This window comes from Xiphias gladius, chromosome 24 (genome assembly GCF_016859285.1).
Source record: "Xiphias gladius isolate SHS-SW01 ecotype Sanya breed wild chromosome 24, ASM1685928v1, whole genome shotgun sequence".
Lineage (NCBI taxonomy): Eukaryota > Metazoa > Chordata > Actinopteri > Istiophoriformes > Xiphiidae > Xiphias > Xiphias gladius.
The window spans coordinates 20296285-20314570 of NC_053423.1; the positions used below are offsets into that span (position 1 = coordinate 20296285).

General features: G+C 41.6%; 2 protein-coding genes across 8 annotated transcripts; one reads left to right on the plus strand and one right to left on the minus strand.

Annotated features, from left to right (window-relative positions):
- Positions 1-3: 3 nt before the first annotated feature.
- Positions 4-10544, minus strand: LOC120786897 (XK-related protein 8-like). 6 transcript variants are annotated; one of them, XM_040122642.1, is made up of 6 exons: positions 10264-10544; positions 9902-10148; positions 9182-9369; positions 8777-8966; positions 4406-4596; positions 4-3038 (listed from the first exon to the last, which is right to left on the minus strand). In XM_040122642.1, exons 2-6 carry the CDS (start codon positions 10066-10068, stop codon positions 2206-2208), a joined length of 1569 nt encoding a protein of 522 aa, XP_039978576.1. In that variant the 5' UTR covers positions 10069-10148; positions 10264-10544; the 3' UTR covers positions 4-2205. The 6 variants fall into 6 exon arrangements, with proteins under 6 accessions (XP_039978576.1, XP_039978575.1, XP_039978577.1 ...); XM_040122641.1 differs by lacking the exon at positions 10264-10544 and having other exon boundaries at positions 9902-10256; XM_040122643.1 differs by lacking the exons at positions 9902-10148; positions 10264-10544 and adding an exon at positions 9529-9889.
- A 1008-nt stretch (positions 10545-11552) lies between these two features.
- Positions 11553-18170, plus strand: srsf4 (serine and arginine rich splicing factor 4). Of its 2 annotated transcripts, XM_040121333.1 has the most exons (6): positions 11553-11764; positions 12944-13083; positions 15120-15226; positions 15773-15987; positions 16245-16322; positions 17246-18170. In XM_040121333.1, the coding sequence occupies exons 1-6, from the start codon at positions 11658-11660 to the stop codon at positions 17733-17735; spliced, it is 1137 nt and encodes a 378-aa protein (XP_039977267.1). In that variant the 5' UTR covers positions 11553-11657; the 3' UTR covers positions 17736-18170. The 2 variants fall into 2 exon arrangements, with proteins under 2 accessions (XP_039977267.1, XP_039977268.1); XM_040121334.1 differs by lacking the exons at positions 11553-11764; positions 12944-13083 and adding an exon at positions 14467-14575.
- The last annotated feature ends 116 nt before the right edge of the window (positions 18171-18286 follow it).

Sequence of the window (18286 nt, forward strand, 5' to 3'; positions counted from 1 at the left end):
TATTATTTATTACTGTAAAAGGTTTAAAAAAAATACAATAAGACAAGATTGAGATAAACATATCTAGTATGGATAAGATCTTCCAATAAATCAGGAATGTTGCCATACTGGAGGAATCATGAACAGCAGCAGCGGTTAAAGGATAGGTTTATCTGATACAGTACTCACTTGTCAATATGTACATTGAAAAAGTTGCTGTAATTGTTCCCCTCCCTGTCCAAACAGGCCTAAGAGATCCCGTCCCAATGCTACTGAAATGTACGAATGCAAAAATGAATTGTTGAGTTTATCTGAAGTCCCATCAAGTTTCCCACTGGAAATTGCGTTTACCTGGACAGTGTGTCTTTGCCGAGCCACAGGGCAGAACAAAGATTTAGTACTAAAAATACTGTAACTACTGAAGATCCTCATTTGACTACCCGTGATTGCTGAGGCCTCAGTTTTGGTTAGAGACTTGTACAAAAGTATTAAGGTAGGAGAAAGGGGGGCAAAAATTTAAAAAAGATATCTTATTCCTTCCGTCCCCTAATCTGCCTTAAATTCCCCGGTGCCTGGTGCATTAAAGCTCTTTTCAGACTCAGACTGCGTAACATTGCTGGCTTCATCTGTCTAAGTAAAAGCTTTTCGTCATTCAGTTGCGAGTTAAAAACGCTGTGATAAGGGGGAGGAAGCCTTTCGTTTGTGTGTGTTGGTTCACAGGCTGCATCGCCGATGGATCTTGGACCTTATTTTGTCCTTGAACCCTTCATGGGTATCGTGAACTCGGGTGACGCTCATCCCCCGCTTCTCAAAGTGAATCCGTTCACACATTTTCTCTTCTGTTTCGTCATTTAACCTTATTAGAGACTATAATATCCGACAGTGCAGAAGCATGGGATGGAAAGACGTTAAGTTTGGACTGATTGAATCCCTTACGTGCTGTATGTAAAGCATTTCGCTGTACGTTAATCATGGCGATGCCACGAATAGATTGAACATATAGAGAGAGAGTCCTCCTCAGATTATTACTGTGGTTGTACAAGGGTTGTTTTTTGTTTTTTTTAACCTCTTTTGACCCGGTTGCGCCCCAAGGGAAAACAGATCTTTCAGTGTGGTTTATAGTTAATTCAACACATTTTATTTTCTTTGTGCATAAGAGATGCAGATTGAGATGAAGCATGTATTACAGCGACCTTAGATGGCTGACTAGCACCTGCGCTCCTCTCTTTCTCTAAAAGTTTAATCTTGTGCGGCCGTGGTCCTCGCGTAAATCTGCCTCACTCAGTTCAGACTCGATACGGAAATGTTACACGGTCTGACCTGATAAGGTCGCCGCCGTGACTGTAAAAGTAACTCGAGGCTGTTAAATTGTCGACACGTTAGGTTGCGGTCATATTGTAACGTATCAGGTTAACGTACATGTCTGAAAGGGGATTAAGTCACTGACAGTTTCATGGTGTAAATGTTCGGCTGGTAGCGCTTAGTTCACAGATACAGTGGCAGGATATCTATTGTTTGCCATATTTTCTAGTGTGCAATTTGTTGGACATTGTGAAAATTATTGCTCCATCAACATACTAAGTCGATTTAAAATGGTACAACATTTTAAATTCTTTGGTTATCTTACGTTTTCATGGTTAAAGTTTCATCGATTCAATGCTGTTCTGTTATTTTGAGACATTGGTGTTGCAGATTTGCTAAGTCAAAGGGAGGGTCACTTGGAAATTTTAACTAAGCTTGGGAGGGTCTTGCTTTAAAAAAAATAATAATAATAATAATAATTTAAACCATAAAGTTCAGCCACCCTCCCCACAACAATAACTTTCTTACAGTGCCTTAAACTCTTGATGAGCAGGAGGAGTAATTAACAAAAATAAATAGTAAAATTAAATAAGTAAAATAATGTACATGTGGGCCTATGAGTATTGTTTTAAGGCAGATTAAAAAAAAATTGTGAACCTATCCTTTACACAGACAACAGATTAAATAAAGATTGGGAGTTTCACATGCTTGCGTAGATAGCACCAGTTAATACATTGCAAGAAGTATAGAATAAAGCTATCTCGACTCTCGACCCGTCTAACGAGATTGTACGGTGGTTAGAGAGCAGATGATATTCCTCAATCCCGCACAGCCTCATGATCTTGTTTAAGTAGGCACGTTGACAGATGTCGGCATGACTCAGTCTCTTTCTAAACTTGTCCTGTGGACGTCAAGTGATGCAGGTCAGGAGTAGAAGTTCTCGGCTAACTTCCTCATTCTTTTGTTGCAGCGTTGAATGCCGGGTGCAGGTGGGCTTGGCCAGCTGCCATCCGTGACATCTGTGTCGCTTTGCTCCCTCAGGATATTAATCTGAGGAACAAAGTCGTATGTAGCTTCTGAGACCCCGCTCATGATCACAGCCAAGTCCACCTCATCTCCAGAAACCGATTTACTGGTAGTTAGTCCCACTCCAGTTTGGGACATATTGGTCTTGACCTCTTTCAACTGATTTTTGCCAAGGTTTGGATGGCAGAACTTATAATACATTATTTTAAATAAGAGACCGAGGATGTAAACAGCAACAATACTGACCGAAGCGATTATAGCATACAAGTGTGGGATTTCAAAATAAGACGGTTCTGTGCACATCTTCCAGCACCAATAGCCGCAGACAATGGAAATATCAGCCAGCATGTACAAATGGTAGAGCAGAAGCTTGTACCTCGTCCTCCCCTTGACCACATTAAACCATGCAAAATACCAAATGAGGCCTACAGTGGCTCGGTAGAGCCATTCTCCACCAGGGCTCTCCATGAAGTCGCCCTTGGACCGCCAGGCGAAGAAGACTAAAACCAGCCAAGAGCAAAAAAAGTGGGTGAAGATGAAGCAGGGCAGAACAGAGGCAAAGAGGGCGAGGGCAGTGACGCGGGACGAGATGAGAAACAGGTACGAGAAAAAGTAGACCACCGATGAGGTGATCTGCTGGTTTTCCTTGTCGGGCAGGAAGGAGCGTAGGGAGCGGTGGTACGTGGTCACACTGAAGGCGACGGCTGAGAATGAACCGACGGCCTTCGACACTGAGGAAGACAAGAGGTGAGGAGAGGAAGCTGTATATCCACTTAAAGCAACGGCAAAAACCCTAAAACTTACATTTAAAAACTGTAAAACAGCTGCTTGTCTTTCCAGAAACAGTGTAACATTTATGTGAGAAAATGCACAGAACACACCGCTAACGGTTTTCAACTACTTTCTACTGAAAATACGGTTGCTTTCCACACCGAAAAGTGTGCTCTGTGGATGGTGTGGTGGATGCAGAAAAGTGAGAGACGTGAACATGATTCATGTAAAACAAATACTGCAGCATATTTCAAGCTTGGTGCTCTTCCTCAGGCGGCATGTTTTTGTCACGACACAATAATGTCCTATTTCTCTGTCTTAACAGACCACTTAAGGATTTGCCAGCTTTTTCCGTAACGGGAACATTGTTTCTAGAATTAAACATTGCTGCTGATTTTTTTTTTTTTCAATGCTGAGAGTAACACAAATGAAATGTCGTTCACCTCCACTGTACTTGCAGCGGAAGCTGAAATCTCAAGAGACGGATTCCCCAAAGCCTGAACACGTCAAAACGAAACCTATCTATGTGTTTAGATACTAATACGGGTAGGGGAGAAAATATGGGTTTTGTAATTTGGGAAGAAGTATTCAAATCCCTTACTTAAGTAAAAGTAATAATACCATATAGAGAAAATACTCTATTCGAAGAAAAAGTCCTGCGTTCAAAATTTTACTCATGTATGAAAATATTAATAATATCAAAAGCAAAATTGTTCGTTATGCAGACAGAATAGCCCCTGTGTTATATTATCATTATTATTATTATTACTGATGCATTAATGTGTATGCAGCTTTTTAAAGTTGTAGTTGGGTGGATGAAGAGCTAAATTTAATTACTGAACCCGCTGTTGGGTAGTTTAATCCATAACAATGGACTGTGTTCTATTTTGTGAGCAGATCATGTGCTGTGTATGTAAAATACGAATCTGTTAAATCACTAGTGATTACAGCTGTTTAATAAATGTAGCGGAGTGAAAATGAAACATTTTCCTCTGAAATGTCGTAAAGCATAAGTAGAAAGTTGCATCGTGGAATGAAAATAAGAGCATACATACTATTCATCTAAATGGTGCTTAAGTATTTTTAATTAAGTAAATGTACTTAGTTACATTCCACCACTGAATTTGGGGGAACAGGCCCTTTAAAGAGTCAGCGTAATCTTCAATAGAGCCATATCTGTGTTTTTACTTCTGCACTTGAATCTTATAACAACAACATTTTTTCTCTGTCCTGTACTTCGTCCATTCATTCGTGAGACCTGGCGATTCCCAGTTCCGCCCCGGACCCACGTGACGGCACACGCCGAGACACGGGTCGCATACTGCACCTGTCACCGGGTCCAACTGGTGCCGCTGCAGAATGATGGTGAGCATGAGGACGAGTTGCGGGGTGCTCTCGGAAAACGTCTCCACGAGCCGCAGCAGGCTGAGGTCGTGGCTCAGGAACACTGCGAAACCCTCGGGGTCGTGGCACTTTGTGAAGAAGGTGCGTAGAGACATCTCCAGGACGCCTGCATGCCTGAGAGGAAAAGGCGGTGGGATGGCAAAAGAACAGTTAATCCCATTGTAATGACTACACATTACATTTTATGAAGTAGTCACGTTGATCGTATTCATTTTCATTTTATTACTAATCTCTTTGCCATTATACTCAAGGCTGGATTACCAACCGAGCAACTAACCAGAGGCCCCAGACCCCCAGGGGCCCCGAAAGGCCCAGGTTTACTCCGTATCATTTGGAGCTGTATAATCTGATTCATTAAACTGAAATTTACACCACTGAAGTATAGAAACTATGACGGGCTCCACCCTCCATGTTGTAGTCTGGTCTTGTCGGGGGGCTCTGTGTCAAAATCTACTTTTTAAGACCTTTAGCTGTTTTAGTTTATATCGTGGTTGTTTGTTGTAAAGACTTGTATCAAATAGCTTCTGTTTTCTGTTTTGCAACATAACGTTAAAAATAACGATTAATCATCATCGTCACCAAAATTGTTGCCGGTTCATTTTCATTCAATCGAAAAATCAGCTAATCATTGCAGCTCTAGAGTTCTGGTCGTTTCCTGGGTGTCTGGGGAAATAAAGGAAACTGCCATGTTCGGCAGGGGTCAATAGGGGTCCAACAGCAATTTTTTTGGCGCCAGGTTCCCCTAGAGGTTTAATCCAGCTCACACAAGAGCCTATTAATACATGAAAAGGAGCCATTCGGGTTTCAACGTAAACCAGTTTTACCCTCATAATATGAAGATCCAGGAAACAAAGTGCTCCAAAATATAATAAGATGATCTCAAATATGCAAGGAGAGTGCATCTACGTACACAGACAGACCCCTCCGTCATGAATCCTGTTTCAAGGAAACAAAACAAGATGACGTAATTCATGGTAAAGATTTCTTCTTACTTAATCCTGAACTCGCCCCAGAATTTCCAGATGCGAAAGCGCTACTAATTTCCAGAACTGACCGTGTAATGCTTGCTATAAATACATATTATCCACGACGTCCTAATTGGAAGGTGGACTGATGCAACAGTGCAGCATGATCATGCAGCCCAGTTGTTCCATTCACAATGAGGTTCGGAATTGCCTGGGTCAAGTCAGGGGGTGTAGGGTGGAGCTCTCAGAAAAATAGCAACATGTGAGGGAGAAACTTTTGAAAACTTTTTTGAAAATAAAAACGACCTAATTTTAAACAGCTTAACTCCCTGAGTTCACACCCAGCCTTCCAGACATCTGTCAAAGAGTACAACAGTAGCAAAAACAGCCTGAGGCGCACTTGAACACACCAACATTATTATAATATACAAGGTTTATTCAACCTGAAGTAGATTCCCAGCTGGAGCCAATGGAGAAGCCTGAGCTGGCTCAGGTTCAGGAAGCTCTCAACCTTTGTCTCCCTCTTAAAGTCCTCGTAGCTATACCATAGCCAGCTGTAGGTCTGGACGAGCACAGACGAGCCCAGGAGAAACAAGAGCAGAATACCAAGGCTCACATACGCCTTTTCCTGGTAGAAAGACACCGCTGCAAAGATATCCAGCCCTATGTCAAGCAGTAAGAACACCAGTCCAAGACAAGTGAAGAGGAAGTCCAGGCAAGAATAGTTAAACACGTCCATGGTGTCTGCCAAAGTACAGTTCACGTTTATGACTTGGACTATCTGTTCTAAGCGCGGCTATATGTGAGAGCTGTTCACACAGCACTTGCCAATTAAATCGGCTTGAAAGAAAACCGAAAGTTAGTAAAGAGCCAAAGTTTCACGTTTAAACACCGTGTATCCCCTCCTACAATATGACCCTCCCCTACAGGCTCACACGACTTCTTAAAGGCATACTGTAGTAAAACTGTCCAGTATTCCTGTTTTGAAATCATGACACTTTAATGTAAAAAAAAAAAAAAAAAAAAAAGAGCTGTAAATCAGAACACAAATTAAAACAGATAATACAAGTCACTTAACATAGTTACTGCTTTAATAATTGCACATGGCAAATGAGATAAAAGACTAACAAACAGCAGGGACCTTGACTTTTGGTTTCAGAAGAGTGAGTAAATAAGTGGATTTACAACAGTTTCTACGAACATTGCTGAAAAGAATGAACTGAGAAGAGGTTTGACAAGTGAAAATAGCACATTAAACAACAACAACGCCAACTTGAATTAAGTTTTAGGACACCTAAAGAGATTTAAATTAAACATGCTCCATCTAGAATAATGCTGATTGCCTAAGTGTGGCACAGTATTACTCATCAAACTGAGAGAAAAGTGTGCTTTGATGAGTCTGAACTGATAACAAAGTCAAAAAAGACTTTTGCCACATGTGACATTTAAATAAGAAAAACATACACTGGATGAGTGAGCTACAGTAACACTGGTTTGTTCACCTATAAGACACCTAAAGGTAGAGTTATGTCATCGTCTGTTAAATATTTACTACCTGTTCTTAGTCAACACGCAAATACTCAGCACTTAACCTGAACTTGCTTCACACCACAAATATCATCCTGATAAAAACTAGTATCCTGTCAAAGGGTGTAAAATAGCTGCTAAGCAAGTCGTCGCAGGACATAGAAAATTATAAAAGTAGAGCTTATGGTCGAATCTACATTCAAAGTCCCTCAAAAAGGTTCCAGTAGTAGCAGCTGTAACGCAACCCACAAGCACAATACACACATTTAAATACCTCTTTTTGTCATGTGAACCCCTTGCTCATCGAATCTTAGTAGTTGTTGTGACTTCATTCTAAATTTAGGGAATGAGTTGAGGAATCGGTCAGACTTCTTGGACTTCATAAATTCTTTCTAAACTGACCAGATAATGTCCTAACAACAATTATAATAATCGACATTTGGTGTAGGACAAACAAAGTATTTGTTTATGTTATTTATTCTTTTATTTGTGTATTTTGTAATTTATTGTTGATTTTTTTTTTTTTTGGTTCCTGGAAAGTTTGCATTTCGGAAGGCGTTCACACAACAGCAACAACAAACCCTCGGCAATATGGTAAGTATGAAAACAAGTTGGGGTTTGTTTTTTCTTTAAACCCACATTTTTTAACATGTAAAAACCTACTCCATGTGTAAAGACAGTAAAATACTATTTGCTTTGTAGAAAATCTATCAAATGTAACATTCTACTAGAAAATTAGCTTATCAAATTACCCTAGCTTCATGTAGAGTTGAGAAATATTGCAGTGTGTACTGTGAGATGATATTAATTTGTAAACAGAGATTTTCCCATACCATTTATATTTTGGTAACTGTCCCTTTCATATTTCTGAGCGTATTACGCCATCGTGGCAATGTTGCAAATCCGTGCAAAACTGCTTTAGGGCGATATTAGATTTTTTTTATACAGTATTTGTATCAGTGAGGTGAAGTACCTGGATTTGTCAGGCAAAAACAGATACACTCCTATCTGGTTATTTCAACAGTAATTCGGGTGACTATCGAGGAATTTACTCTACCGCAACATATATATACTGATATTGTGATGTAAAATTACATAAGCTGTGAAAGGGATTTTACCCATATTGCCCACTTCCTTGTTTCAGATCCTAGTCTACAGTTGGACTGACGGAGATGGACCATCACTTCCACACAAGAAACATTTATCAGTAGCGTACGGTCGGCTGTGAGACACACAGACATCACAGATGTAATGACTCTGCTCTATTTGTGTTATCAGTCTTTCTAATGGCTTTCTGCTCTGAGTAAAAATAAGTAGCATGGCAAGCCATCCGTTTGTTGAGAAGCTGGGAGGACAGGGTGCCGTCCTGGATGGAAACGTCTCTGAAGAACACTTCTGCATCAGGCAGATCATCAGGCAGTCCTGGGTCCCTCGTCGGGGGCCTCCACAGCTTGGGGTGGAAGCAGCAGTAGTAGAGGGCTTTGAAGAGCAGTCCCACGAGGTAGGTGAGAGGTAGAGTGACGATCAGAGTGAGGGCGTATGACTCAGTCTGGACAGGGTCTCTGTAGCACCACCAGGTCACCAGCAGGATTCCTCCATCAGTGGTGATGAAGGAATGGTAGATTAGGCTCCTGCCTCGGGTCTGACCCTCTGCTACATTAAACCAGCTGAAGTACCAAATGAGCCCTACAGTGGCCCGGTAGAGCCACTCCCCACCCGCGCTGTCCATGAAGCACGTCCTCTGTCGCCATGCCCATAACACAAATACAAACCACAGTATGAAAAAGTGGGCAGCGATGTACCTGGGCAGGACAGAGGCAAACAAGGCGAGGGCTGCAACACGCGGGGCGATCAGCAGCAGATTCCACAGGAAGTAGATAAAGGAGGAGCCCCAGCCCTGCTTGGCTTTGTCTGGGAGGAAGGAGCGCAGGGAGCGGTGGTAATCAACCACCATCCAGGCTATGGAGGTGGTTGATGCGGCAATACTCACAACTGCAAAAACAGAAGTTAAACTATCAATGCAGCAACCGAGATGAGGCAAACAAGACGCACATTTGCGGTATGTCATGAGTTACAATAACGCCGACAGCGTGCTTAAAAAAAAACCTCAACCAAGCAGCTGTCTTTGATTCACACAGAGCGCTATCCTCAACTGTAGCTTGCTTTTTTGGCGGAGTGGAAGTCAACCAAACTAAAGAGGAACTCACACTGAACGGTCCTGGCCTTGTTGGTGTGCAGCATGACATAGATCATCAGGGTCAGCTGAGGAGCGCTCTCACAGAACGTCTCGATAAGTCTGAGCATGCTGAGGTCATGTGTCAGGTAAATGGCGTACTCTGACCCTTCCTCTTTCCGCCACCAAACCTTGAAGCCTTGGCGGATGGCGGAGATGTGCCTACGTGGATGATTGTGTCAGAGAAGGGCAGGAGGATTGTGAGAAACTGACACATACAAAATCCATGCAGCTGAACATACTGTGGCACAAAGAAAGGAATAAATCTGGCATGATGCAATGAGTTTCCTCAACAGCGCTCAGACTTTCAGCTTTTCATACCTCATTTACTCCTTATTCCTGCATTTTTGTATTCGGCTCCCTTCTGACACACACAAGATCTACTAGTTGCCACACCTGAAATTTACATTTATGATCACCGCACCTGTCAGATGTTATTACTCGCTTGCTTGTCTAAGATACTGTGTTGGAATGTTGTTAAGCAGAGAGAGAAATGCCACTGCGGTGAAGATGTAATAAAACTTGCTGCAAGGATTAGCTTCAACGACAGAAAAAAAATAATCAGCAACTGTTTTGATTATCGATTAATCGTTCAGGATTTTTTTTTTTTTTTTCGCAAAAACGTTTGATCCCAGCAAAGTTTATATTAGCTGATGTTAGAAGTTTAATAACTTCAGCACAGTAACCGGACTACCTGCAGAGGAAGCCCAGCTGCAGCACATGTAACACGCAGGAGAGCTTCACTTGGTCCCCAAAGAGCACGGCTCCCGCTCCGGTCTGAGCGCCGAACCCCGGCAGCTCTCGGTCGTACTTGAACCAGAACCAGCTGAACATCTGGACCACGACCGAGGACAGGACCATGAGGCCGACCAGCAACCCGAACCAGAAAAAATCCCCGCGGCCGTAAAACTCGGTGGCCACCCACACGTCCGAGCCCCAGTCTACAAGGAAAGTACACACTCCGATCACAGAGAAGACAAAATCGATCCAGGAATATTTAGAAAAAGTAGAGTGCTCCATGACTGAGCCCATTAACTAGCTGGCCAACCGACCGACCTGTTGCTGTGAAGCTAACATTCAGCTAACGTCCTGTACCGTTATTTCCCTCCGAAACTGACTCCACATTCTTCAGCCCATTGAGGGTAAAAAGTTGCCTAGACTTTTAAATTTGAGCAATAGTGTCAACTCTCCCCACCAAAGTATTATTAAAACGTAGCCGGCATTGTTGGTGGAAACAAGCCTTAGCCTGAATTGGTAAAAATAACTGCCACAGAAGAGAGCAGCTGGTGTATTTGTAATGAATCCTGTCTCTGCTGTTGTTAACCCCGCCCACCGCGGCTTATACGCGCAACTATAGGTCGTAAAATCCGGGGTGGAAAGGTTTTAATATTTAAAGACCCCCACATGTTCGAAACTAGACCTGAAATGGTTAGTCGATTAATCAGGTTTACAGATTGTTTTTTTTTTGTGAGGAAAACAGCCCCTGCTCCCCTCCAAAAAAACAAAAAATACATGCTTTGTTCCAGCCTCTTAAATGTCAGATGCAACAAGCTGTCCATATGCAACAAGCTGTGTTTAGGATTTTATGGTGAGTTTGTGCTCTTTGCAAGTGGGCCTGATATGTTTGACATCAACAAAAAGTGTAATCCGATTTTTGGATGGAATTGTGGCATGTTTGTCACAGGCCAAACAACAATGCCAGTAGTCATAAAACACATGGGCCGTACATACATGCATACATAAATATACATATATAGTTCTACAGCTGTAGTTTACAAAATATACGGTATGTTTGTGTTCAGAGGTTTGCTATTAGGCTGTGTGGGATCTAGGAAGAAAAACAACCTGATCTACATATGACATTGTTCAAAAGGTCTTCTTAAAAACTAACCTGATATTTTTTTATCTGCCACATTTAAATCTAGATAGAAGTATAGATAGATGGATAGACTCACTTGCTGGGTTATTAGGTACACCTAGCTAAAACTAATGCAGTCTAATACAACAGCCTTGCAATAAATCCTACCTTTGTTAGGGTTATAATGTTTAATTTTTATTGAAATTGTTTTAGAGCGTGGGTGGGTGTTGAAAAGGAATGGGGACATCTGTCCATATAACACAATACAATTCAGCAGCACCACAAACTGCCTTATCCAATGTTTCTTTGTTTTTCCAAACAACAGTCCATACATATTGATTTTGAAAAAAAAAAAAAAAAAAATCAGCAGTGGTAGGTAGATAGGTATGTCTGGCGGTAAAGGGTCTACCTGAGAGACTCAACTCAGGGCCACGGAAATTCAAGCACACAGAAGACACGCCCCCTGCGCTGGCGACCTATTGTATCGCAGGAGCGCGCGTATGGGTCTCTCCGCAGCCTCGCGCCTCCTCTGAGTGTGCTCGCTCGTTTGCGGTCGGAGTCCACACTTCGGTAGCATACACAAGCTAACACGATGTCGAGGGTGTATATCGGAAGGCTGAGCTACAGAGCCAGAGAAAAGGACGTGGAGAGGTTCTTCAAAGGCTACGGGAAGATACTGGAAGTCGACCTGAAAAATGGGTAACGCTGAAGCTGGGTTTATTTTTCTATATTTCAAGTTTTTGTTGAAGCTAACGTCCGCACAGGCCGCGTCGTGAACATAACATGCAGCCCGGGCCTTGTTGATCGCAGCGGGCCTGGCCTGCTATTGCAACTTGTACCAGTCGTCGAAAATGTGATCTAAAGTATAGCGAGGAATTAGTTTTGCTAAAGGACCTGTTTACTCGATATTACACTAAAGCAAAGGCTGGTGTTGGCGGGCTTCGGTTTGATCCTAGTCCTGTTTCGACCACGGTTAGCGGTAGCTGGCTAATGTTAGACGTGGCAATGTCACAGGCGGTTGTGTGTATTACAAGCAAACCGTTAACCACACAATTGTAAGCTCAGGCACACCCATGTGCAAATACTGTGTGGATTGAGAGTACTTTTCCCCTATAAATGTACCCGGCCAGAACTATTAATGTGCTTGCCTTCCTGTAAAATGCATTGAAAAACAGTTTCAGTTGCTTGCACATCCTCGATGTTAAAACGGTTTATCGGTAGCTTCTACAATTGAAAGGGTAGTAAATAGGTCCGAAGTAACAAATCGATTAATAGATTAACAAAAAAAAAATTAACCAGAAACTCCCTTTGATACTCGAGTAATCATTTGAGTAATTCTTCAAGCAATACGGCTCAACTTTTGTAGGTTCCAGCTAATCATCCGCGATTGCCTGATGCCTTTGTTCTGGATAACTTTACTGTTAGTCGAATAAAATGAGTAATTTGGGTGAATCTCCATGGGCGTTTTTTGTACTGATATTCATTAACTGAGACCGAGAAATAATTGAAGGATTAATCAGTGATGGTGATAACCGTTCGTTGCAGGCATTGTAATTATCCGTTACCTGTTTCTGAGATGTAATGTCACAACTTGACAAGATCTCAGTACAAGATCTATAGATTAGTCAAAGTATCAGTTGCCAATAACACTGAAATTGACCCACCGCTTAAGAAGACCCATTTATTAGAAAAAACGGACTACTTTAACATTTTGTAATCTCTGGCTATTGTACTTGGTGTTTGTTTGGACGTGATTTGTTTCTGTCCAGTTTGTGTGAGGTTTATGCACGTCTGACCCCCGCTGTGTGTATGATTATGAACGTAATCGAAATCCTTTGTTGCAACCCGGTGTTAAAACATGTCTGTTCCCCTCCATAGGTATGGGTTTGTTGAATTTGATGACCCCCGTGATGCAGACGATGCTGTGTATGACCTGAACGGCAAAGAGCTGTGTGGCGAGAGGGTCATTGTGGAGCACACCAAGGGACCTCGTCGTGATGGGGGCTATGGTGGAAGGAGTAAGTGTCCAAAAAAGTATTGTTTTTATTACACATAAATAATTGGTGAGGGATTTCATTCATTACAGGGAATCATTGGTCTAAATTTCAAAGGGGCAAAAAATTTTAAGCATGTCCTTGGTGGCTGATGTGCATTCAATTTATATCCCAGTGTTTGTGATAGAAATTCAGAGCACATTCTGATAGAGGTGAATCGTCTGGAAGTGATGCCTCTCAGAAACATTTGATTCTGTGGGTGATACCTAGAGCTGGGGGATGTTTTCATACAGGACAAGATATTGATACTGAAGTCGTAATACTGTGATATAGCAGAAACTTTTCTTTTCCTAGTCATAAAAGATGCACCAGAAAATGTAACGTATTGGATTATAGACCAATGGCAAAAAATGAATGGCCAGTCCAATATATCGACCTATATTATCTCTTTGATCGAAATGAAATTATCTTAGAAATATCAGTACCAGTGTACATACCAGCCAAGTTTTAAATATCTGTATCAGCTGAATTGCTTAAAACAGTTATGAGGGCAGCAAATGAGAGGTCTGGAACGAGGCTATGGCATAAAACTACTGTCATGTTATTGATAATCAGCCATGAAATTTAATTTTGGTCCGTCTCACCCAGCCTTACTGGTACCTTTTTATCCCAATCCCTGGTGACTGAAAAGAGCCTCTCCTGCTGCCGAGAAGTTAATTTGCACATCTTTCAATGATACTCAGTTGTTTTCATTTCAGTTTTTGATTGTCTTAGAGCTGCGCACATCAGTCCACATCCCCGGTCTTCATTTCATCAGTATTCGCTATTGTTCTTGTCTCAGTGAGCCTTCCGGGTTTTTGATGCCTGTTTAACACACAGGCGTGTCTCAGTCTCTGGATAGCTCACCATAGAGCGGCAATTTTGTTTTATATTGTCTTGCAAATAGATGAGCAGCTAGTGTACGAGTAGCAGTCGCTACCACACTTAGCGGTTCTTTTCTCTTAAAGAACAGCTGATGTGGGAGGAGGTTTCCTTATAAGTACATAACACGATTTAAATTTGTGTGCACCAGAGCCACCAATGACTTGAAAAATCTTGGGTTTCCATATGATGGATTGAAAAACTGATAATGCAGTTACATGTGGATATGTGATGGGGAAATGGCTTACTGATGGAAAGGAATATAACTGTCTTAATTTGAAAACTGTAAAATAACTATCTGATTGTCAAATATATTGTAATCTATTGATGTCTTATTCCATTTTTTATTTTATTTAAAATGACTGTCAATTTAAAGGTAAAGATTTAACAAAGAACCTCAATGTTTTAATTGAAAGAGTCCTTTGCTGACTGCCTGCCCCTATTGCTGGCCATGGTGTCCCCCCTTTCCAAGAGTGTGGTTTGACCATTCTGGGCCCCTGGGCAGACCAAAAAAGGGAGCCATTGTGAATGAAGACCGCTTTTCCCATTAGGCCCAGGCCGGGTGGTGAGGATGCCATGGGGGTTAGGAACAGATGTGGGTTCAGCTCTTATAGGTGTCTGAAAACAGAACATGTTTTGTAACAGTGAAATGTTTTTAGATAGGATAGCTTAGAAACTTGATTTTAGTTCACCGTAAGTACTTCCTCGATCAGTTATGTTTTTGAATTTGATTTATGTTCTCTTATTTAGAAAATAGGCCTATTGAACTTACACCAAAATTTAATAAGTTAAAATTGTTTTGTATAGGCCTAGGCTTTTAAATAAATCTTGTCAACTTGTAGGAATACATTTTTCTTTTTTTAAGGATTTAATGATATTTATTTTATTTTTTTTTATGTTTGGTTTTTATTTTATTTTTATTTATTTATTTTGTGGTTTGTTTGTTTTTTTGTTGTTTTTGTTTTGTTTTTTTGTTGTTTTATTTTTTTCCACTTTTGCTTTTCCCCTTCTTTGTTTTCTTTTCCGAAGTGAATATTGATTATATTTTGTAGCATGTAGCTTGGAGTTTAGTATAACTGCATCATCTCAGTTTCTTTTTGATCCTCATTTTTCCTGTTCTTTCCTTGTTACCTTGAAAGGTGGATATGGACGCTGGGGAAGAGACAGATATGGTCCACCTATAAGGACAGATTATCGGCTCATTGTTGAGAATCTTTCCAGCCGTTGCAGCTGGCAGGACTTGAAGGTATGATTTTTCTAACATAACCTCCGTTGGTTTTTTTTTTTTTTTTAGTCTTAATGTTGCTGGTACAGGTTTATTTTCCCGAGTCTGCTGTCTAGTTCCTAAGAACTTGAATTTAATAATGTAGTGCATGAGAACTGTCAGACCAGTGTCACAAGATTCATGGTGTTACACACAATTGTTCAGAGCTGGTTTAATTGATGTTGCAATTTCAAAACAGTAACAAGAGCTTTAATTACTGTGCACACTGCCAAATATTCACAATTGAAAAATAAATCAGAATTTACATAAAGGCATGACGGAAACTAGTGTGCAAAACCACAGAGCACCAATAGCCAACAATGTGGCACTTTGTTTTTGCTTGGTTTTTTTTTTTTTTTTTCTTCTTCTCACCTTTGATTTGTTCACTGTGTCTTAAAGTATGTTAGACATCATATCCTATATTATTTTGGCTAGTTTTTTTTTTTTTTTTTTCTCCTCTAGCTGAGCATGACTATCAAGGTCATCATTTATTCTTTGATCACTGTCTACATTTCCATTTCTCTGAAGGACTACATGAGGCAGGCAGGGGAGGTGACTTACGCTGACACCCACAAGGGCCGGAGAAATGAGGGGGTGATAGAGTTCAGGCTCTACTCTGACATGAAGAGGGCTCTGGAGAAGCTGGATGGCACAGAGGTGAACGGCAGAAAAATCCGGCTCATTGAGGACCGTCCCGGAGCCAAACGCCGTCGCTCTTATTCTCGCAGCCACAGCCGTTCCAGGTAAGACATGTCACGGTAATTATACCTGGCTTCCTGATGTAACTTATTGTTTCTAAACATAGCAACAAGACATGAGAAAGTTTAGCTGCACATCACAGAACGTAGCATACATGTGTGGACATGAGAGAAAAGAAGGCCGGTCTAGCAAAAAAGAAACACTTCACAAGATTTAACCCTGCAGTTGGATGCTGAGCATGCTGACTGGTTTTGGTTATTGCTGATTGTTGCTGAAAATACTGCACATCTTTTCTTCTCAGGTCCCGCTCCAGGAGCCGCAGGTCTCGCAAGAGCCGCAGTCGCAGCGAGAGCAGCAGTCGCAGCCGCTCCCACTCCAGGTGAGGAATTCAAACCTCTATCAGAGGAGAATATGATCGAGGGTTTGTGGTATTACTAGGTATGCACCAGTCTGACTCTCTCTCTGCCCTGATGGCAGTTGTGATACTTCAACTCAGGGCATCTGCCAATAGTGATTCCCAATCTGATACCATTGCTCTTTCTCCACACATTTAATATCTGCATTCCTCACTGTGTGGAACTAAATGGAAACTTTTTTTTTTAATATAATGCAAAGTGAGGTCAGGCATTTCTGTGGCACTAAAACCTGAGTCATGTTTGTTGTGACTGAGTGAATGTAACTGATTGTGGAAACACTGTACTCGACCTAGATACACGACAGAAAATGAATGAATGGATGGATTAACAATGAAAAAGAACTCATTACGTTTTTGCTAAAATCAACACCTTAACATGAGGTGGTGAGGTTTCTGGCTACTGCAGCCAACAGTAGTAACAGTGTTTGCTACAGGTTTAAGGCTGATGACTGAAACTCCACAAAAAGGATTGAACAGCCTGCTGCAGTACAATCCACTGTCGAAACAATCCCACAACATTTTGTAACTAACATTACAGAGACAAGATTTAAGACTTTGGATGATCAAACTGAAGACTTTTAAATACCTTCTGCGGCCTTTTTTTTTTTTTTAAAGGAAACAGGATTGAATTCTTTAAGACAGATCTACTGCACTGTAGATTATTACTTATCAACAGTAGAATAACTGACTGGTATAACCTTTTTTTTTTTCTTTAAATTACTGCGAGTTCCTTAGGAGATAAATAGGTATATTTGTGGTAGTAGGAGCAGAGAAAATTATGAGTTTCCTGAAGTGGTTGGGGGTTTTTTTTTTTTTTTTTTCCCCAAAATGAAAGTTGAGCATAGCAAGGAATGAAACGTAACACTTGGTTCTGATTTTGTCCACAGGGCGGCGTCACGCTCCCGCAGCCGATCTCGTAGCAAGAAGAATAAGGGCAAGAACAAGAAGGAGGAAGAGGAGCGCAGCAACGGCGCTCCGAAGAGCAAGGACCGCAGCAGGAGCCGCAGCCCCAAGAGCAAAAAGAGCAAGAAAGAAGGGAAGAAAAGCAAGAAGGAGGATTCCCGGTCAAGATCTCGCTCTCGCTCAAGGTCTCGTTCTAGATCAGGAATTAAGGATCGCACTAGGAAATCCGGCTCAAAGGGCGGCGAGCAGCCCAAGAGCGACGACGAGGGAGGTGAGCCTGAGAGGGGCTCTCGCTCCCGTTCCCGCAGCCCTGCTGAATCTAAGTCCAGAGCCAGGTCTAAATCCAAGTCCAAATCCAAATCCCGCTCCCCCTCACCTGCCAAAGCACGCTCCCACTCCCGGTCCGCCTCACGGTCAGAGTCCCGCTCCAAATCCCGCTCCCAGTCGCGCTCTCGCTCCCGTTCCCGCTCCTAGTTCCGATTTTGGACTGTTTGTCACGAGCCCTTATCCTGGTGTCTCCCCCTGTCCACCACTTACATTCCCCAAACCCCACAACACTACCCCTGCGTACTGTTTTTTGATAAATAGCTGTAGAATACCAGGCACTCATGCTCAGTGTCTTTTATGCACATGCTACTCCATTTCATTTGACTTTTACTCAATTTTTTTTTTTTTTTTCATTAGAGCTGTCTCGTATGGAGGTGTTTGTAAAATAACAGGGTGTAATCTCAGTTTTATAAATTTAAATGATGGTATGGTATGTGTCTTAGCCTTTTTTTTTTTAAATCCAATGTAGAAGCATACTGTTTTGTCAAAGTGCTGGGTGGGAATATGTTCTAACATCTCCACACCTTTTGTGAAATCCTTGTATCATTTAATTTCAGATTAAAAAAAAATGCCTGTTCTGAATTTGTCATTGGATCTGTGTATTTGTATTGGTAACAGATTCAAAGTCAATGAGGGAGGTATGTACACAAATTTCCTGGGATTTCTCGGGGATGATACTCACATTTTTGGAGCCAGTT